The sequence below is a fragment of the Ictalurus punctatus genome, chromosome 9 (genome assembly GCF_001660625.3).
Source record: "Ictalurus punctatus breed USDA103 chromosome 9, Coco_2.0, whole genome shotgun sequence".
In the NCBI taxonomy this organism is placed as follows: Eukaryota; Metazoa; Chordata; class Actinopteri; order Siluriformes; family Ictaluridae; genus Ictalurus; species Ictalurus punctatus.
In genome coordinates, this window is record NC_030424.2 from 10,399,485 (window position 1) to 10,421,944 (window position 22,460).

The following is a 22,460-nucleotide window of genomic DNA, read 5'->3' on the forward strand; positions in this document are numbered from 1 at the left end:
CTAAATATCACTTACTCAACATTAATTTCTCGTTTATACAACTGTTGTATGTGTCATGCGATGGATTGGCACTCTGTCCAGGGTGTACCCCACCTTGTGCCCGATGCTCCCTGGGATAGGCTCCAGGTTCCCCGTGACCCTGTAGGATAAGCGGTATAGAAAATGGATGGATGGATGGATGGTATAGAACTGTTGTATTAAAGCAATATCAAAATCATTTTCCTACTAAGTATCGACACAGCTGTGATTCGCCATAGGCACAAGCCCACACTCATGCTTATGGGTTATTGCTTAATTATAATATTTTAAGAAGCAATTCCCATTAGGTGTAAACTCATAATGCAAGATGGACGCTATGACACTAAGCCACTTTATTAAAAAACAATATCAGCTGTAAAAACAATGTGCTTCTGAAGCTGGAGGAGGTGAAAGCATTTTGTTATTGAAATTGGCTGATAAAGTAATTGTTCTTGTCAAAACATGACATTCATTCCATGGGGTTCCCTTAGCAACAACTACTGATACAAAAGGATAATATGTTCATTGTTGTTGAAGTGTGTCACCACTGGAAAGACGACATCCTTCATTCTGAACAATCAGCCAGTCTCCTCTGGTTTTCTCTGATGTACAGATGATTGCATCTCTGATAAACAACTCCTGCGGTGGTGCATGAGGAGTGATGGGTGGCATAAACGGATCCCTTAGGGATCTCTTCGTGGCTGTCTTAATAAATTCACATTGTAAGGTGGTGGGACCAGGTCACACCCCCGGTTGCATGAAGTTTATTGATAGTTCTATTTAAAATTCAGAATTCCTCCAGAACGAGATGCCTTTGCTCATTGTGCCTGTTGTTCATATCCCCATTAAAATTCTAATCCTGGGTGATTTTCACCAGAACGGAAATTGCCAACCAAGTATTATTTTATCTCATCCTGTTGTAAAACCCCTAAGCACTCAGTTGTTGTTGTTGTTTTTTCAGAATATAACAAGTCAAATGAATTGCCCAGAGAGAGAGAGAGAGTTGAGTACACAGTAATGTTCTGTCAGACATGTTCAACGAACCTCTGACAAGCATTATCTAACACTTTCTCTTAGGATTTCCTGAGTTATAAATATTATAGAGTTGCACCTACTGTGTATATATCATCCAAAACAACCAGCTTTCACACTGGATTCCAAAGAACCCTGAGCAATTTTGGATACACAGTGTATAAATAGACATATCTTAGCCAGACAAAGTCCAACATCAAAAACGAATGCTGATAACATAGTTCATAACTGGTTGAACAAGATATGTAAGATTCCCCAGACACACCTACAAAGTGGCCAGTGGCAATAACATGTTGTGTTAAAGTGAGTATCTGTCAACTCAGGATAACTGAGTAGACTTGATGTCAAACAAGATACATTTGTATAGCTATAATGGTATGATGGTATAGGTATAAAGGTATAATGCTTACATACACAGGACATTTCAGAGCCCTAAGTAGTGGAATTAAAGGTTTTAAAGTACGAATAGTATGTTTGCTTTGGAAATGGATTCCACCACAGTAATAACGAACAAATGTTAATTAACCTAATAATTAAGAATACAGGTGTAAAACACCCAAAAAGTAAATGTTATCTAGAGTCTGGCTAGCGTGCAGTGATGTTTTGGTGTATGAAAACATAGGCGTGACAGGATGTACACAAAGCCGGAGTTATAATGACATATATGTGGACTCCAGCCCCACCCTGTTTGTGTGCTGTTAAGACTATTTTACTGTAATGAGGGCTGGTGTTCAGTCTTAATTAATGTGTCAATCAAAAGGGACATCCTTGTCTTTGTAAACAATACAGTATCTAATGACACACACATACACATTGAGAAGACATATTCAAGGTGGGGCTTCATCATCCAAACAACTGAAATACTTTTTTTTTTTTTTGCCAGTGTGCATTATGGGTATTGTGGCAAAGAGGAATCTACACTGTTGTATTTGTTCAGTATTATTAGCTTTCTGCTTTTGTGCACTTCTTATGATCTTGAAAGTATGTAAACCATATGCTGCAGGTTTGGTTGTAAATCTGGTCCTCTATAAAGCACTGTACAGTAGATTATACCAGTGGAGAGTGGCAACGATATGTACAGAAAATGCTGGAAACATTCTTCCGCCTCAGGCAGGTATATGCTTGTCAGGCAATGTGTAATTATATAATTCCTGTATTTAAGCAATTATTGTAGGCGTTCCCATCTTCCATCACCAGAGAAAACAATAACGCTGAAAACAAGAACGTAGTTTTCACACACAGTGCCTCCAGAAAGTTCACCCCAATGATTATTTATCTTTTTGCTTTATTGCAATGTCAAATTTAAGCATATCACAAAGGGATTATTTTCCCCCTGTTCCATTTGAAGTGACTTTCTACAGAAATGAAATTAAATCATGTATTTAGATGTCCTCAGAATTATTTGAAAATAACACATCTTAAAAACTGCTAAACTGACAAGTATTCACCCCCTCTGTGTGAATTGTCCGTTTGCAGGAGTAAGAGATTTGAGTTGTCCCAGATGTTTCTATAGGAGTTTTGAACATTGGGATTTGGATTGCTTTCTCTTCCATTCCTCAATGTAAAATTTCTCCAGATTTTCAATTGGATTTAAATCTGGGCTTTGTATCAGCCTTTCCAAAACACAAACTTTCCTTTTCCCTCCTCTTTGTAGTCTTTCCCTGTTCTTTGGACCGTACATTGGACCATACATACATTGGAACATACATTTTCACCCTATATGCAGATGCCTGGCTGACTGAAACAGGTTCTCTTTAACAGTTGGCTTATATTTGGCTCCGTCCATGTTGTATGTGATGGCAACAAACATTTTGCATGCTCTTGCCTATATGATAATGATAATGAGTCTTTATTGGTGAAATTCTTTTTTTTTTTTCGCATATTCCAGGAGGTCGGGGTCAGAGTGCAGTGTCAGCCATGATACAGCGCCCCTGGAGCAGAGAGGATTAAGGGCCTTGCTCAAGGGCCCAACAGTGGCAGCTTGGCAGTGCTGGGGCTTGTACCCCCAACCTTCTGATCAGTATATATGTTTTTTGGACCACAATCAGTAATGCATTATCAGCTGCATAACACAGCGTCTGCAGCCACACCTGTCTTGCTAGTAGAGTTAAACAGAAAATACTTCACATAACTGTCTATATAATCCCAGGTTAAAAAAATAAATAAATAAATATTACACACACAAAAAAAATACCTATACACATCACATGCACAAACATGTGCTGATCTACTCTCCCATTTGCTGAAAAGTGCCTTATTTAGGAATTTCAGGATATTTATCCTTGCCATGTCCACTCCCTTCTTATTGTTAATACTGCTATATTTTCCAGTTCATATGGTTTATTTTTTCCACTCTATCAGGTTCTGCTATGTACAATGCAGCCTTCTGGTTACATGCAGTCTTACTTCCTGGTTTTCACAGTTCCTGTTTCTTCTGTTTATCCCGCATTACTTCTGCCTTGATCACAGCATTCATAGTTTCAATTCCCAGATTACAAATCTCTAGTTTCCAGTTTCCAGACTCCTTGTACGTAGCATTTCTGGTTGTAGTTCACTGTGCTTTCCACATTTTCTGGTTTTTACCTTTTGGAAGTGCATTTCATACATTTCACTGCACATTCTGATAAATGTCTATTCTTGTTTATTCTGTAAATGTAGTTGTCAATTCAGATGTAATTCAGAAGGATAGTATATAAAACAGTAGAACGATTCAGTACCTGTAGTTTGGGTTTGTTTTGTATAAGTTTTTTTGTTTTTGTTTTTACAGTATACCATTCCATAGTCTTTAGCTGTTACTTTGTGTTTTCTTTGTTACCTAGCTAACTTTCATAACACATACAAAGGAGCTGGCATAACAGGTTAATGTAATTATTTTTGTTTTGTTTTGTCTGTTATATTAATTTATTATGCCATTCCTAATTGATATAGGTTTCCTCTGCCATAGCAAGCAGGGTGACTAGCTATGTCCGAAAATGTTCTCATTAGTGGTCTACGTACCGCATGAAAGTATCAGCAATGCTGAAACCTTAAGTTGTGTTCCAAATACTGTCTCATATGCTAAAAAATTAACGTTTTCCTCTGATTTATTTGATTTTACTTTTGTGCACGTGGTAGACAAGTTTCATGGTTTGTTTTGTGACTAGAGTTCATTGCATGACTCACATCATCATTATTATGAGGCAGAAGATGTTCACTCCCATAAGAGGCTTGTACGACAAGTTACTGAGGAGCGGAACATACAATTCCACCCTACTGCAAAGACAAAAAAGCATATGGACTTATGTGGACACCCTATAGTATTCACAACCCAATGCAATTAAAGCTATTAATTGTGTTACACCCGTAGCTAATAATGCACAGAACAATTCGTTTATCCTATTTGATACGAAATGTACTGTTCTGTCATTTACAGTATAATCTCTGTTAGCAGACTATATATAAATGTGTTTAGTTTGGGAAAAATCTGAGCATGAAGTTATTATAAATGTCTATACAAATACCCTAATGAAATATATTTTGGGCCCAAATATACAAGGCATATTAAACCCCTGCATATGAATATGATTGGCATCCTATACAGCAAAAATAGTACCTTTCTTAAAATGACTTCATTTTGACTGAAACATATATGCAACTTTTGGCACAAATAACATACATGACAATCATTTCTTAGCATTTGGGAGTCTTTTATGAATGCTTACAGACCCTCTTTGTGCAGCTCTTTAAGTATTTACCTTACTTACATTATCCTTAAAAGTAACTGATGGATGAAAATATATATGCCATAAGATGAATATATATGCCATTTCCTCATTTTCTCCTCTTTTCTCTTACAAATTGCCCACAGCTAACTTTGCAACATCAACAATTTAATATATAATGATGTTCTTCCTCTTCTTCAAACCGGTGTCCAGTGTTAGGAGTTAGGGTTGTCCTTAACTTTTCTCTCCACTTGCTTAACATGTTGTACCAGTCTATACCTGTCCAGCAACTCCAGGGTGTGCCTACGTCATAAATTCAGACAGAGCAGAGAGTTTCTTCAGAAGTGGACTTATCAAAGCAACAGGTAGGACATAATACAATAATTATTTCAGCAAGAGAAGTTTTAAAATCTTGGTTGCTAGTGATATACGAATATATGTGGACTGTGGAACTATGGACCAATTAAAGTTACACAAAATTAGAACAAAATGCATGCTTCATATTTTAGTTAAACAGTCTTTTTTTCATGCACTTTTAGTGCTGTTAATCTGAAGAACAATGGCAGATACAAACCCAGGTGAACATATTTCATATATATATATATATATATATATATATATATATATATATATATATATACTTTTTTTCTATGTTCTATAACTATTTCTAAAAGATAATTTTGTTTATTCAGTCTAAAATATGTGCTCTGTTTTCTCTTTTTACATGGAAAGATAAAACCCCTCAGGTAACAGCTACACTTCTTTTCTTCTTTCCGACATATGTGCTAATGATATGCATGTGTACTGTACATATAATATACATATGTAACAATAGCATTATATGCTTTAAAAATATGACACTCATGTATATTTCTTCTGCAGTGCGATAAGAGCAAACAATGCCAGGGTGAAGGCAAGGGTGAAGGCAAGGGTGAAGGCAAAGGTGAAGGCAAGGGAAAAGGACCAGGACAAGGGCAAGGCAAGGGTCATGGTCACGGACATGGTCATGGTCATGGTCACGGTCACGGACCTGGAAAGGATGGAAAGGATTGCAAAGGCAACCCATAATGACAAGGAGCTGAATGAAGAGACCTCTGAAGTCTGTCTGATACTGTTTTTTCTTGCACCATGACTAATAAAATAAAACATGTATAAGTGTACCACATATGTTTGTTTTTATTAAATGATAATAAAGTGTTGGTATCAGAGAATGGCTTTTAGAATCATTGACTCTGAAATTCACACAGATGAAACTTCAATGTCCAAATATACAACAAAATGAAGTAGCTGTGGCAAGGTGTGCAAGTTTACACAGCAAGAAGGTGTATATGCTGAAACAATGTTAAATCAGGAAATAAGACCTACTTGGTTTATGAATGTTATCTTTTGTAAAGAATACTGGTTAAGCAATACATGCAAGGTGTAGATTCAACCATTAAACACACATAACTAAAACATTTTTATATGTTTAAGGAGCAAGAATGGCTCAGAGAAGTTTACATGTCCACAATAAAACTCACCTCTGGTTACAGCTTCAGTAGAGCAAAGAAAATGAAGAATGAATATGGTTCTCAATCACAATCTTAGTTGAAGGGTCAAGCACTGATGGTGCTGAAACACTATTGTTTTTGTTTGTATTCTTCTACTATTCTTCTTCTATTTAGGAATTTCAGGATATTTATCCTTGCCATGTACACTGCCTGCTTCTTGTTAATACTGCTATATTTCCCAGTTCATACGGTTTATTTTTTCCACTCTATCAGGTTCTGCTATGTACAATGCAGCCTTCTGGTTACATGCAGTCTTACTTCCTGGTTTTCACAGTTCCTGTTTCTTCCGTTTATCCCGCATTACTTCTGCCTTGATCACAGCATTCATAGTTTCAAGTTCCCAGATTACAAATCTCTAGTTTCTAGTTTCCAGACTCCTTGTACTCCTTGTATTTTCTAGTTTTTACCTTTAGGAAGTGCATTTCATTCATGATGACGAGTTCACCTCTGATAAATATCTATTTGTGTTTTTTACTGTAGTTGTCAATTCAGATGTAATTCAGAAGGATAGTATATAAAACAATAGAAAGATTCAGTACAACCACCTGTGGTTTGGGTTACTTTTCTATAAGTTTTGTTTGTTTATTTGTTGTTGTGTTTTCTTTGTTACCTAGCCAACTGCCATAACCTATACAACGGAGCTGGTGTAACAGGTTAATGTATTTTTTTTGTTTTGTTTTGTCTGTTATATTCATTTATTATGCTATTCCTGAATGATACAGGTTTCCGCTGCCTTACTAAGCAGGGTGATTACCTAGGTCCGAGAATGTTCTCATTAGTGGTCTACATACTGCATGAAAGTGTCAGTAAAGCTAAAACCTTAAAATTAACCCCAATTACAAAGACTTGTAGGCCTTAACAAACAATAATTGCCCTCTCCTACTAAAATATGTTGTTATAAAGACATGAAATATGTTTATTACTTAAAATCGTTTATATTTAATACATATTTTATCCTACGGAGGCCGCCATTACGTAACATTACACAATACACTCAAAGTCGATGACGTAAAATGGTTGCACTTGAGCACTCGAAAGAATAAGCTTCTAGCCCCCGCAGCAGGAACATAGTGCCACACTTTGCTGCGTTTGGCTGCAATTTTCTAGTTCTTGTGTGCTGTGAAACAGGGGATAAGCATCTTGTTAGTGCGTATTTTCTGTATATTCTCATAACGTAAAGCTCCTGTAAAATTAGCCTAAAACGCCTAGTCAAGGCATACCCAAAGTAAAATTACAGCCGTTCTTGAACCATTTTGAGTACATGCATGGTTTTGGTCTCTTTTTGAAAGCTGGACTAAATATTTTTACATAATTGGATTCTTTGGACCTTTGCCAGTGTAATGTTATGGATCAGTGGATTACTATGAGGCCTCATATGAGGTGAGCAATGGTTTATATCAATCGAATCACAAGATCTTAGCTTTCCAAAGATATGAGTACCTTCGTACACATAGAGGCTGTGAAAATAGCATAGATTTGCTCATAACATGGTGACAGCTCACTGGCCGTCTGAATTTTAACAGGATAAAGGATACGACAGAGACGGCTAATTATCTCTAAAATGATTGATATTAGAATACGTTTCATCATAAAATGATAGTTTAATCCATATGCTTACCTTGAACAGCAAACGGTCTCGGTTGGCATAGATGTGCAGTTGCTACACAGACACCATGGTTTTTGCCCCACTTTCGCCTCCTCACCTCTCTGATCATCTTCATTTTGATGTACATTTTGAGTCATGTCTTCTATATCAGCCTCCTCGCTTATGTTACGCTCGGGTTCAAATTGAAAAGGCTGAAGACATGTTTATATCTCTAGGGTCGCTGGAGAATTAAGACCGTTGCGACCGTTGCAACCATTTGACATCACTAAGCAGAATGCATTGAGACGTAAACAGCAATGGTGGCCTTTCGAGTTCAAGGATTTAAAAAAATAATAATTTAACTGACATCTAGCATATTTTTGTATAGCGGATTTATACAGCGGATGTCAGCGCTAATCTAATAAGCCATACAAGTATTCATAGTCGGGGTTCCCTTTAAATTGTGTTCCAAATACTGTCTCGTATGCTAAAAGTGACACAACATCATCTATATTATCCTTCCAATCTTTCTGGGATTTGCAAGAATCACTGCCCTAATTCAGCCAAATAAGTAGTTCAGAGAGGTTCTACATGTAACAAAGTAGCTCAAAATGAGTCCCCTGATTACAGACGGGCTAGAAATTGTGAGCATTTCTTAAAAAAATTAACGTTTTCCTCTGATTTATTTGATTTTACTTTTGTGCATGTGGTAGACAAGTTTCATGGTTTGTTTTGTGACTAGAGTTCATTGCATGACTCACATCATCATTATTATGAGGCAGAAGATGTTCACTCCCATAAGAGGCTTGTACGACAAGTTACTGAGGAGCGGAACATACAATTCCACCCTACTGCAAAGACAAAAAAGCATATGGACTTATGTGGACACCCTATAGTATTCACAACCCAATGCAATTAAAGCTATTAATTGTGTTACACCTGTAGCTAATAATGCACAGAACAATTCGTTTATCCTATTTGATACGAAATGTACTGTTCTGTTACTTACAGTATAATCTCTGTTAGCAGACTATATATAAATGTGTTTAGTTTTGGAAAAATCTGAGCATGAAGTTATTATAATTGTCTATATAAATACCCTAATGAGATATCTTTTTGGCCCAAATATACAAGGCATATTAAACCCCTGCATATGGATAGGATTGGCATCCTATACAGCAAAAATAATACCTTTCTTAAAATGACTTCATTTTGACTGAAACATATATGTGTCACATCGCGAGACGTAAGGGTGATTAGGACGAATGCAAGTGCAGTTAACAGTTTTATTAAAGGAGACAAAGGCAGACAAATACAAATCAGTAATCCAACGCGTGGTCAAAAAAAAATACAAAAGGTCAGGCGATTGGCAAACAGGCATAAAGAGGGCAAGAGATCATGAAATGAAACTAGAACAAAGGACAATCGCTTGGTAAGTGAGATAAACTCAATACTATGCAAATTCATGGTGTTTGAGTAGTCTCTTATATACTGTGGTGTGAGTATGTGTGAGATTTTAAATAGGTGTGTGTGATTAGTATTCTGAAGAAGATGAACATGTATGTGTGGGAAGTGTAGTCCATGGCGGCCATGTTTGTAGGCTGCTGTGCAGGGTGGGAAATGTAGTCACTGATTTGCTGTGACATGACAATATGGAACTTTTGGCACAAATAACATACGTGACAATCATTTCTTAGCATTTGGGAGTCTTTTATGAATGCTTACAGGCCCTCTTTGTGCAGTTCTTTAAGTATTTACCTTACTTACATCCTTAACCTTTAACCTTCTTCTCAACCATTTGGTAGAGCACATTTTGAGTCACTACATCTTACTGAAAAATGTGTTGAACTTAACTCAGCCTGATTGAGCCATCTCTACCACTCGGTTTGGGTACAGTTGCAATCAAAATATTCGACCCCCCTTGCAAATCAGGTTTATTGTCAATATTTGCAGACTTTCAGCTGTTTGCAATGAACAAATCAAACAAGAGCAATTGAAATAGTTCAACACAACGAGTGCTTCAAGTGGTTTCCCCAAATTCAACTGAAAATACGACTAATAATGATTTCTCCAGTCTCAGAATTATTCAACCCCTTCATGGCAAGCATCATTAGTACTTAGTAGAGCACCCTTTTGCCGTTATGACCTGCTGCATACGAGATGCATAGCCAGACACCAGCTTCTGGCAGCATTCCTGAGGAATCTTAGCCCATTCCTCATGAGCAATGGCCTCCAGTTCAGAAATATTCTTGGGTTTGCATGCTGCAACCATCTTCTTCAAATCCCAGCTGAGAAGATTTTCTATGTGGTTCAAGATAGGTGACTATGATGACCCTGTAGAATCTTACAGGACTTCTTCTGCAACCAAGCCTTGGTGGAATTTGAGGCATGCTTGGGATCATTGTCTTGTTGGAAGGTCCAATGACACCCAAGCTTCAGCTTCCTCACATACAGCAAGACGTTTTCTCCTAGGATTTCCTGATACTTCAATGAATCCATATCAGGTTTCCAGTGCCAGAGGATGCCATGCAGCCCCAGAGCATCACCGAGCCACCACCATGCTTGACTGTGGACAGAGTGTTCTTTCTTGTTCCTCCAGACGTACTGCTGATCAATCGTGCTGAACAGTCCCAGTTTTGTTTCATCGCTGCACAGAACAGAATCCTTATTTATATGATATATATGAGTTCTGGCATGGAAACCTTCTGCGTTTAGTAATGCATCAAGTCTTGCTGCAGGTCTTTTGCAGTCACTTGAAGGTTTTTCACAACCTGCCTTCTCAGAAATCTGGTTGCAGCCGTTGATAGCATCATTTTTCTGCCCCGTTCAGGTATTTCAAGATTTTTTTGCCCCTAGCCAGTTCAGGTATGTTCCAGCTCAAGCACACCTGATACAACTAATGAAGTCCTTAATTAGTTGCATCAGGTGTGGTTGAGACAACAACTGTTTTGCATATTTGTGCTGTTGTGAGGGATTCTATTTAGGGAGTTGAATAATTTAGAAACTGGAGAAATCATAAGTTGCATTTTCAGTCGAATTTGGGGAAACCACTTGAAGCATTTGTTGTGTTGAACTATTTCAATTGCTTTTGTTCGTTTTGTTCATTGCAAACAGCTGAAAGTCTGTAAATTTTGTCAATAAACCAGATTTGCAATGGGGGTCGAATAATTTTGATTGCAGCTATATGTTATGTTAAAAAAAAATCACTATATATATATATATATATATATATATATATATATATATATATATATATATATATATATATATATATATATATATATATATATATATGTGTGTGTGTGTGTGTGTGTGTGTGTGTGTGTGTGTGTGTGTGTGTGTGGAGTGACTTTCTTGTTGCTAACATCCTGTACAGGAATTTAGCAACAAGTCACTTTTTTGTTGCAGAATTCATGTGGAGGAAATTAGCAACAAGAAATCACTCCAAACATCCACCTATGGGTTTTCTTGAAGTTTTTCTAAAATTTTTTGGTATTTGGTAAATGTATTTATACTTTTACCATGAAGTGACTTATGGCCTATACTAAAAAGGCCATAGGTCACCTATACTAAAAACAAACAAACTGTGGGGTCTGTTAAAAAAAAAAAAAAAAACAGTAATTGCCCCATGGAAATAAAAAAAATATAAAGAAAACAAATTTATACTGCTTTTTTTTCTTAGTGAGGATGTTAAAGGGTTAAAAGTAACTGATGGATGAAAATAGATTTTAATATATGCAGTTTCCTCATTTTCCCCTCCTTTCTCTTACAAATTGCCCACAGCTAACTTTGCAACATCAACATTATTATCTAACAATGTTCTTCCTCTTCTTCAAACCGGTGTCCCATGTTAGGAGTTAGGGTTGTCCTTAACTTTTCTGTTCGCTTGCTTAACATGTTGTACCAGTCTATACCTGTCCAGCTATTCCAGGGTGTGCCTACATCATAAATTCAGACAGCGCAGAGAGTTTCTTCAGAAGTGGACTTATCAAGGCAACAGGTAGGACATAATACAATAATCATTTTTAGTTATGATTGTTCACCAAGAGAAGTTTTAAAATCTTGGTTGCTAGTGATATACGAATATATGTGGACTGTGGAACTATGGACCAATTAAAGTTACACAAAATTAGAACAAAATGCATGCTTCATATTTTAGTTAAACAGTCTTTTTTTCATGCACTTTTAGTGTTGTTAATTTGAAGAACAATGGCAGATACAAACCCAGGTGAATATATTTCCTGTATATTATATTATATATATATATATATATATATATATATATATATATATATATATATATATATATATATATTTATACACACACACACACACTTTTTTTTCTATGTTCTATAACTATTTCTAAAAGATGCTTTTGTTTATTCAGTCTAAAATATGTGCTCTGTTTTCTCTTTTTACATGGAAAGATAAAATCCCTCAGGTAACAGCTACACTTCTTTTCTTCTTTCCGACATATGTGCTAATGATATGCATGTGTACTGTACATATTATATACATATGTAACAATAGCATTATATGCTTTAAAAATATGAAACTCATGTATATTTCTTCTGCAGTGCGAAAAGAGCAAACCATGCCACGGTGAAGGCAAGGGTGAAGGCAAGGGTGAAGGCAAGGGAAAAGGACCAGGACAAGGGCAAGGTCAAGGCAAGGGTCAGGGTCATGGTCACGGACACGGTCACGGACCTGGAAAGGATGGAAAGGATGGCAAAGGCAAACCATAATGACAAGGAGCTGAATGAAGAGACGTCTGAAGTCTGTCTGATGCTGTTTTTTTCTTGCACCATGACTAATAAACTAAAACATGTATAATTATACCACATATGTTTGTTTTTAATTAAATGATCATCAATAAAGTGTTTGGTATCAAAGAATGGCTTTTAGAATCGTTGACTCCTTAAGCTTTGAAATTCCAAATATAAAACGAAATGAAGTAGCTGTGGCAAGGTGTGCAAGTTTACACAGCAAGAAGGTGTATATGCTGAAACAATGTTAAATCAGGAAATAAGACCTACTTGGTTTATGAATGTTATCTTTTGTAAAGAATACTGGTTAAGCAATACATGCAAGGTGTAGATTCAACCATTAAACACACATAACTAAAACATTTTTATATGTTTAAGGAGCAAGAATGGCTCAGAGAAGTTTACATGTCCACAATAAAACTCACCACTGGTTACAGCTTCAGTAGAGCAAAGAAAATGAAGAATGAATATGGTTCTCAGTCTCAATCTTAGTTGAAGGGTCAAGCACTGATGGTGCTGAAACACTATTGTTTTTGTTGATTGTAGAGTGATGCTCTACTATTCTTCTTCTGTGCTGGAAGTCTATGGCAGCTCCTAGAATCATATGGTAAAAAGTTGCAAAAATTTGGCACACTGATTGGGAATAGTGGCAAAAAATTTTTTGCCAATTTTGGGTCACATTAAAAGTACATTTATGCTTAGAACTTTGGGACCATTAGATCTAGATCTAGGTTTTCTAGATCTAGGTTTTTTTCACATTAATCCTTCGTGCCGATTTCAACTGACTCCATGAAGTCATTTTTCGCCATATTGGATTTTCCACCATTTTGAGTTTTTTTTTTCTAAAGTTGTTCTTCAAAAATGTTCGCCTATAACAAAGCAACTTTGACAGTGAAGATGCCAAACAGGAAGTGAGGCCATATCTCAACAATGGCTTGATGGCTCAACATGAAACTTGAGAATACTTAGTGGGACAGCAAAACATTTCACATCATTTGATATTTGCTCATGAAAACCTTTTTTTTTTTTTTTTTGCTATTTACTTCGTAACCATTTGGAATAAGTTGATAACTCTGGTGTAGTCAGATTTCTGACATGAGGCCAAGTCATGTCAATGCAAACATTTTCCATCCACCATTTCTAAATTTCTGCCATCATGCAAACAAAGAAGTTTCCCTGTTTCTCAGCAACACCAAACTTGACAGACAAGGGTTTTTTTTTTTTTAGTCCTGCAGAGAACCTATTACGTTTTGTTTCGTTTGACAGCTAGGTGGCACTATAGTAAGGAAAAACGTGTTTCTTTTCCAACTACATTTTTTAAGTGTTTGGTTTAGAAACATGATTATTGTTTTCCCTGACTCCTTGGAAGCTTCTGACTGAGATCAGTTGCTGTAAAGATGTCATGGCCACCATTGTATTTCATGAACAATTTGGAATTTCTTGAAAGGCAGGTCAAAACTTTGTACAGCCTTCAATTTATGTCCAATCCTCACCACCTTTAGCTTAGATCATCTTCAGACCAAGCTGCACAAACATTGTCCGATGGATTTTTGAGAATAGAAACCATTCACCCAGTGAGGTGATGTTTTGAAAATGCACATATGGATTCACAAAATCATTTAAAAAAGACCTCAACTAATCAAACGGTATATCATACATGCATGTAAACCCACAGCAACTTGGAAAAAAAGCAATGTTCAGACCTTCAGTGTATGCACAGCATGCAAAGCCTTTCTTGCAAGAATATATATTTTTTTTTAAAGAAAGAAAGAAAGCACACTGAGCTCTGAAACTTGATCCTTATATAGATGTATTTGGTCATTTGGTCTGTAGAAGCATTTTTATTATTGTTGTGTATTTTTACTACACTCACCACTCCTTTTAACCTGTACACATGCTCATTTATGCAGGTGTCCAATCAGTCAATCATGTGGCAGAAGCATAATGCAAAAAAAATCATGCAGATACAAGTCAAGAGCTTCAGTTAATGTTCACATCAAACATCAGAATTGGGGGGGGGTGATCTCTGTGACTTTAAACATGGCATGGTTGCTGGTGCCAGAAGGGCTGGTTTGAGTATTTCACATACTGCTGATCTCCTGGGATTTTCTCAACAAAATTCCCTGTGTGTGGAGGGTCTGTAGGCTGAAACACTTTGTTGACGAGAGAGATCCAAGGAGAATGGCCAGATTGTCCTGAGCTGACCGGAACGATAGAGTAACTCAACTAAGCACTCTTTACAACCATGGTAAGCAGAAAACCATCTCAGAATGCACAACATATCAAACCTTGAGGTGGATGGAACACAACAATTCAGTTTTATTTACATAGCGCTTTTAATAATGGACTTCGTCCCAAAGCAGCTTTATAGAAATATTTAAATTCAGGATATAGATTTTAAATGTATGAATTTATTCCTAATGTGCAAGCCAGGGGTGATGGTGACAACAGCAGAAGATCACATCAGGTTCCACTTCTGTCAGCCAAGAACAAGAATTTGAGGCGATCATGGGCACAGACTCACCCAAACTGGACAGATGAAGACTGGAAAAAGACCAGGTGATTATTTTCCCCTAATCTGTCCCTAATTTGGGTGTGCCTGTGCCCATGATAGCCTCAAATTTCTGTTCTTGGTTGACAGGAGTGGAACTCAGTGTGTTCTTCTGCCCTTGTAACCCATCCACCTCAAGGTTCGATGTTTTGTGCATACTGAGATGCTTTTCTGCTCATCACGTTTATTAAGAGTCCTGGTAGCTTAAACCAATCTGGCCATTATTCTCTGACCTTTCTTATCAACAAGGCGTTTCCACCCACAGAACTGTCACTCACTGTCAATGCTTTTCGCACCATTTTATGCAAACTCTACATACTGTTGTATGTGAAAATCCCAGGAGATCAGCAGTTTATGAAATACTCAAACCAGCCCATCTGGTCCCAACATCCATACCACGATCAAAGTCACAGAGATCACAATTTTCCCCCCATTCTGATGTTTGATGTGAACATTAACTGAAACCCTTTACATGTCTCTCCATGATCTGTGTTTACAAGCAGCACAAAAAAATCCAGTCTGTGAAATATATATATATATTTTTTCAGTGCTCATAACTCTTCAACTGTTTGACCTAAAATTATGATGTCTTTGTCCTATTTTTGCAGCATAACACAGCAGACACTGACGGTGAAATAACCATGAGGACCATGTCTTGAGGTGTCATTTGGTGTCCCCAAGGTGGAGCTATGTAGTGCTTGATCCCTCTGTAGCTGCTTGCAGCTATATTTCATTGGGTAAATGTATTTAAGGATGTTTTCACAACTAGTTCGTTTGAGCCCTCCAAGCGCTCTCAGAGCGGTTCAGCGTGTATATGAACAAACCAAGTGATCTCAGACCCCCCTAAAAGGAACCCAAAAGTGAACTGTACTCAGACCACCTCCGGAGGTGGGTCCGTTTGTGGTTCAATTTCTTTGCGATATATGAAAACAACGAGGTCCCGGTCCGCTTTGCATTTAGCTTTGACGTGTGTACCTAACATGTTCCGTCACTGCTGAAAACAACACAAAATTTTTCACCATGTCACCAGGTCGCGGGGTCGTGTGGACTCAGGAGGAGAGCTGTGCACTTCTTGAAATTTGGAAAGACAATTGCATTAAACACCACCTCTGCTCAACACCTAAGAACATAAAAGTGTTTCTTTTGTTTTCTCAAAAAATGAAGGAAAGAGGCTATAACAGAACAGCGCTACAATGCTGGGGAATTATTTTTTAAAAACTATGACAGAAGTACATGAGCACTCGTGAGAAATGTGTCAAAGTGGTGAGTCCACTGAAATTAAGGATTCCTGTCCCTTCTACGACGACTTGGATGAAATTTTGGGTGCAAGTTGGGGTCTGAGCTCTTATGATGTTGTGGTGTCAAAGGGTCTGAGATCTCTTCATTGCTGAAGAAAACCGAAAAAAAAGTTCTCTTTTGAGTCCACTAATTGTGAACACCGAAAGGACTGAGATCATTTTCGGCTGGTTCCCTTTCTGGTACACTAAGTGAACTGGGTTTGGCTCTTTTAAAACGAACTATATGTGAAAACACCCTAAATGTCTTGATTTCTAAGATGTACACCAGTGTTTAGTTTAGTATTTTTTACCTTCACTTGTCAAACAACTAGACAAAGAGAAAACTCGATTCCTTATTGACTTTTGCAAAACAAAACCTTTCATTTGATAAGTTTGTTTAAACACAACACAGTCCAACTGTTCTATATGCTTTGGCACGTGCTACTGTTTTCCGAATCTCGCCATCTGCTGACGCACTGTGCATACACACCAAGGATGTGGACTGGTTAGTGGGAACTATATGTATTTGCTAGTCAAGTTAACTAGCTTGAATGGATGATAGATATGGAAAAAAAACTAAGCAAAATACAGCACAATGCAGTACAAAAAGTTTAGAACAACAGTCACCTCACATTTAAACACTTCATCAAGCGTAATGAAGACTCCAGTCAGATTCCAGCCTCGAGATGAGAAAACACCACAGCTCATAGCTGAAATGTCAGCCAAGATTTCCTGGCACTGTCATTTGTGATACACGATAAGCTTTATCGGCAGAGACATAAGTCACCACTCCCATAATTATTTTGCATTAGAGCACATAATTAGCTCATCGTACTTTTGAGTTGAATCAACATTAGCCATCATTTTCTAGTCTACTTACGTGAACTTGTTAACCTTGTTGGGCTAGTTTACGAATCATTCATTTTCAAAACCGGCAAATACATACTACTTTACATTTACTATACATTTTGATACATTATTTCTCCACTCTCTTACATGCACACGTTCATCTTATCATTGTGAGGACCTTCAATTAACATAATTATAAAAGCAGCTAATTAATACTGTGCATACACCTAAACGTAACCCTACCCTTAATCTCAGTAAACAAAATGAATCATTTAGAATCTTTTCAGGGTTTTTTTTTTTAATAGAAGGTAATCATTTTGTCCAAAAAAAAAAAAAAAAAGTTTTCCTCATGCAGACCAACCAAATGTCCCCATTGTCAAAACTGAAATTCCGATCCTTGTGGGGACATTTGGTTGCCAAACAAGATATAAAAACAGGTCCACTCACACACAAAACACACACACACACAATCATGCATCAGGACTAAAAGCTTGTCTCTGATGATCATGGATAATTCATTCAGAGCCGCTTTGTTCAATACATCAATACAGGGTTTACAGTATGCTAGGCTTCTCGTCCACTTTATTGTTTAGGAGACACCCAAGAACAGTACTTGGTTTATTTTTTTTTTTTCCTTCCACGCCACATATGACCAGACTATAAATCTTGTATTTATGAGACTACAAAATGGAATCTGCTTAGATCACAGATGCATGTCAGGTCACGAAAGATAAGAGATAAAGTGGGCCTCTGTCTCCCTGTTTTAACACACTTGATTTAACTCGAACTTTTTACCAATGTTTACTAGCAACAGGATCTTTCCAGGCCAGCGGTTACTCTCGAGTGGGTGTGACAAAACCATCAAAAACAGGTTTCGCCAAAAAGCATTTCAGGCTCTAACCGGTTACTATTGATTCTCTGACTCGTTTTTGTTTTCTTTAGAATATGACTTTGCATTAAGTGAATTTGTGCTGCTGCAGAATAAACTGCACAGCAGAAGCGAGGTTGTTTAAGCCAGGCATCCTTAACCAGTGTTCAATCCATCCTTATAGGACTGGACACTGCAACTCCATCTGAACCCTTGCGGTTATAGATACTGTAGATGTACAGTACAAACCACTAGAAAAGCCGAATATAAGCCATATGTGTGAGTGTGTGTATGTATAGAGAGAGAGAGAGAGAGAGAGAGAGAGAGAGAGAGAGAGAGAGAGAGAGAGAGAGAGAGAGAGAGTCCGTGCACTGTGTATCTACTGTCCTGCGTGTTCACTGTTCTGTTTGTTTTGTTGTGTACTTTATGTACTCAATGTACTGTACTTCTTGTTCTGTTATGTGCTGCACACCACAGTCATTTCAACATCTAGAGAACTGATGGTACAGATATCGCTATATAGAGACTTGACAATTAAAAAAAAAAAAAAAGAAAGAAAAGAAAAAGAAAAACCCCACACGTGTCTTGACTTAAAACGTGTCTATGCAGTTATGGTATTGAAAGAACATGCCTTTATTTAACGAGACGGTGTCGGAATGTAGACGAGGTTCCTGTTTTAGGTTTAACTCTTTCACTTCTTAAAAAGACAACTCCGATTCAAAACATTCATTCAACAGACATGTACACCAATTCAGAATTCCAGAAAGAAAAAAAAAGTTCTGTTAAGAAAACAATCACGCTTAAGACGGAGGAGAAACATTTCACAATTAACAGTTTATAAACTCTTTACAGTTCTTTTAATTACACAACTGCGTGGGGGGGGGGGGGGGATGCATGTACCCATGTTTTTCAGTCATCCGTCTTTAAACCAATCTACATGAGAAATGATTAGTCATCACATGACCATCTTCAGTACTTCTTAATGATTGCTTTGTAGATTTCACTTACAGGGCAGGTACATTTCTGAAAATGTCCAAGAATTACATAAAGAATTAATACAATGGATCATTTATCATGTAGTGTATCATTAAAGGATTGCTAGATTTATTAAGGAGAAAAAGAAGAAGAAAAGAAAAAAAATGAAGCTCTTAACCATTTCATATTTGTGATTCACGATGCTTGTGGAAAGAACTTCTGTTTTTGGTTTTCCAGTTTCTAAATTTCCAGAACATTCTTCACTAATGTGTGGTGTAAAAAACACTGTTCATTTTAACCTGTGTTGTTTTAACATAGTTTTGCTGAAAAATGTAATTGTGCACTTTCAAGCAATTGACAATTAGTTTTGTGATGATTTTAGATAATTTTAGATTTTAGATAATTTGTGATGCATTTCGAAAAAAAAAAAAATTTTAATGCTCGAAATTGGCAGAATAAATACAACTGCATTTCTGACCACATAAAATGGAAAAAGTAATTGTAAGAGTTGCTCATTTCTGCACTTTGATTGAATGTTTTCTAAAACAATGCCCACATGATAACGTGACCAGCCGAGTCTGTTGACCTACTTGGTGAAATTTTTCCATGAAGTCTTCATTTTCCACATTGTGTCAAGCAACTGTATATAAAATACATAATTACTCAAATCAAAGCCGGTTAAAAAGGGCTTTAGTGATTATACATTGGAATGATTCCACCCACCACATACAAATGACATAAGCCAGTTGAATGGGAGGCCTGAAATTACGTTCCCATTTAATTGAACATAAATATTTAGGGCTTTGTTGGCTCTGAGAGTTTGTCAGTTGTAAGAACATCTCTCCATAGCAGAACACTCGTAGCTGTAATACTGATCCAGCAACAATGAGGACAGTTTACATCAAACTATGAAACAAATCAGTAAAAAATTATTGATTCTACTCGTATATCTCCCTAATTAAATCATTACAAACATCTGGGTCAGGAGTGTGCCTACTGGGGATTCCACTCAGCATCTGTTAGAAGAGTCCGATGACTTCTCCGGTCACTGGGTCCAGATCTATGTCGTAGAAACAGGGGCGTGTTGGGAGACCTGGTATGGTGGGCATCTGTATCGGAAAACCGCATAGTGAGAAACGTGTGTAAATATGTGAACTGTTTATACCACAACACTGAATGTTGAATTCTCAATTCTCTAATTGAGAAGGCATGGATTCGTTTTGTGTAACAGCAGATCTTACACTAGTAGTACTGGCTGCAGTTCAAATCACAGGTTTATGTTAACGCATTCGTCCAAATCATGACGGTTTCTATAGTAACAACTTTCACAGGTATAGTTTCACGTTGTATAGTTGACTCTCTGCAGAATTGTTTTATATAAGGTAATGATATAATTGTCGGTATGGTGAAGCTTTCTGCAAGATGTTTATTTAGCATTTTTGGAAGGAGCAAACCAGGTCAGCGCTTTATATAGCAGTCTTTTTTTTTTAAACAATAAATAATAATAATAATAATAATAATAATAATAATAATAAATAATAATAAATAATAATAAAGAAAAGAAAAAGATAACCTGTTTAAGACCCAGAAGGGCTTTACGGTTTCTGGTTAAAACTGCATCTTTTTTTGTTGTCTTATTAACATAAAGACTGTTTATAACTGCATTATAATAAACAACGGGAACTAACTTATTTCGCAACAAAAATGGATAACGTAGAACATGTTGTTTTTTAAACACTTATTAGTGTTGGTATAAGAGGAATAAAACTTTATATTTGCTTACAGGCACAGCATTAACTGCATACAAGGTTTGCTAGTATTTTCAGTGCAGTGACTATTATCAGTCCAACAGTTTTCGATCAGGCAAAGATGTAAATGGTAAGTCTTGGTAAAGCCAATAAAGTCAGAACATATTTCTTGAACATATTTCCTATCTTAATTCATAGTGTATGCAAAGAAAGAACCAGCGACGATGACTCTTCGAAGTGCTCACCGTGCCAACTAGTGGGTAGAGAAACCCAGCCCCAACGCTCACACGAATATCACGAATAGGTAGGACAAAGCCAGTGGGCACACCCTTCTTTTCAGCATCGTGAGAAAGAGACAGATGAGTCTTTGCCATACAGATGGGCAAATTGCCAAAACCCTACAAAGAAGGAGAAGAAAGAAAAAAAAAAACCTCTTTCATAACATAATATGGAAATCATTCATGAGCATTGCAAGCAGTTTGATTTCACATACACGTGTGCACATGTGTTCTTGTGCAATTATTTTACCCATGGTACATCTGCACAACTTTCACAACACAACACAAGTTGGCAAATCAGAGACGATAAAAAGACATCTACTCTGATTTAATGGAATTCTGCTGTGGGACTCACGGGGTCTACAGCTATCTGAAAGCTATCTGGACACATCGTGAATTAATTTTCTTACTGGGCAAGTACAAGGTCCAGTGTGCTGCCCAGTAAAATGTTTTGTTTGCCCGGACAGTTGGTTGCTAGTTCAGTGCAGCAATACAGACTAAAACAAACAAAATCAGTAAATGATCATTAACGTCTAACCTTCTAAGTTTCTAATGTAGCACACCCTGTCTTGAGTTGTGTCTCTGTGAAGCACTCTACTGTTGTGTCACCTGGCATTAGTTCAACGATGAATGAAATGCCTAGTTAGTGCAGACACTAAATTTGCTTGTTCACCCCGATATTACTCAAGATGTTTTCAATGCTACTTCAAAATGCAATACAAGATTTTGCAGATACAAGCTTGCAGTGATGACATACCAAATCTAAAAATAACCTTTTTAATAACTTAAAAATAAAAACACTCCATCTATAGAAGGAATGCAGTGAACTTCAGATTTCTTGCCAGACACAAGTTTTAACCAGCAATGTTATTTGCTGTTCTGTGGCCATGTTGGTTGAAAGTACAACCCCAATTAAAAAATAAATAAATAAATGGGACACTGCATAAAATGAAAACAAAAACAGAATGACATGATTTGCAAATCTCATAAAATTGTGTTATTCACAATAGAACACATGTTTAACCTGAAGAAATGTACCATTTTAAGAAAAAGAAAAAAAAAAGGCAATTTTGAATTTCATGGCCGCAGCACGACTCAAAAAAGTTGGGACGGGGGCAACAAAAGGCTGGAAAAGTAAGTGTTATTAAAAAGAAATGGCAAAACTCGAATTATCGTAGACTAACAAAAACTTCAATCTAGGCCGAAGGTCAAAAATATGTGGACACCTGACCATGTGTTTCTTCCCCAAACTGCTGCCACAA

The 22,460-nt window shown here is 36.9% G+C and overlaps 1 protein-coding gene and 3 long non-coding RNA genes across 5 annotated transcripts in view; 2 read left to right on the forward strand and 2 right to left on the reverse strand.

The window, feature by feature from the left end:
* Positions 1-5,019: 5,019 nt before the first annotated feature.
* Positions 5,020-6,888, reverse strand: LOC108269639 (uncharacterized). Its single transcript, XR_001813495.3, has 2 exons — positions 6,272-6,888; positions 5,020-5,054 (listed from the first exon to the last, which is right to left on the reverse strand). It is a non-coding gene; the product is annotated as an uncharacterized LOC108269639 (long non-coding RNA).
* Positions 5,028-12,781, forward strand: LOC108269638 (uncharacterized). 2 transcript variants are annotated; one of them, XR_001813494.3, is made up of 4 exons: positions 5,028-5,116; positions 12,076-12,114; positions 12,314-12,327; positions 12,464-12,781. It is a non-coding gene; the product is annotated as an uncharacterized LOC108269638 (long non-coding RNA). The 2 variants fall into 2 exon arrangements; XR_001813493.3 differs by lacking the exon at positions 5,028-5,116 and adding an exon at positions 11,728-11,886.
* LOC128633567 (uncharacterized) lies at positions 5,123-5,962 on the forward strand. Its single transcript, XR_008396969.1, has 3 exons — positions 5,123-5,329; positions 5,484-5,497; positions 5,634-5,962. It is a non-coding gene; the product is annotated as an uncharacterized LOC128633567 (long non-coding RNA).
* A 6,025-nt stretch (positions 12,782-18,806) lies between the features above and the next one.
* Positions 18,807-22,460, reverse strand: part of mthfd1b (methylenetetrahydrofolate dehydrogenase (NADP+ dependent) 1b) — a 38,087-nt gene continuing 34,433 nt past the window's right edge. The window contains exons 26-27 of the mRNA XM_017475567.3: positions 21,166-21,318; positions 18,807-20,281 (exon numbers count right to left, since the gene is read on the reverse strand). Coding sequence (XP_017331056.1) covers positions 20,192-20,281; positions 21,166-21,318 — 243 coding nt within the window. The 3' untranslated portion in view covers positions 18,807-20,191. The remainder of the gene's footprint in view (positions 20,282-21,165; positions 21,319-22,460) is intronic.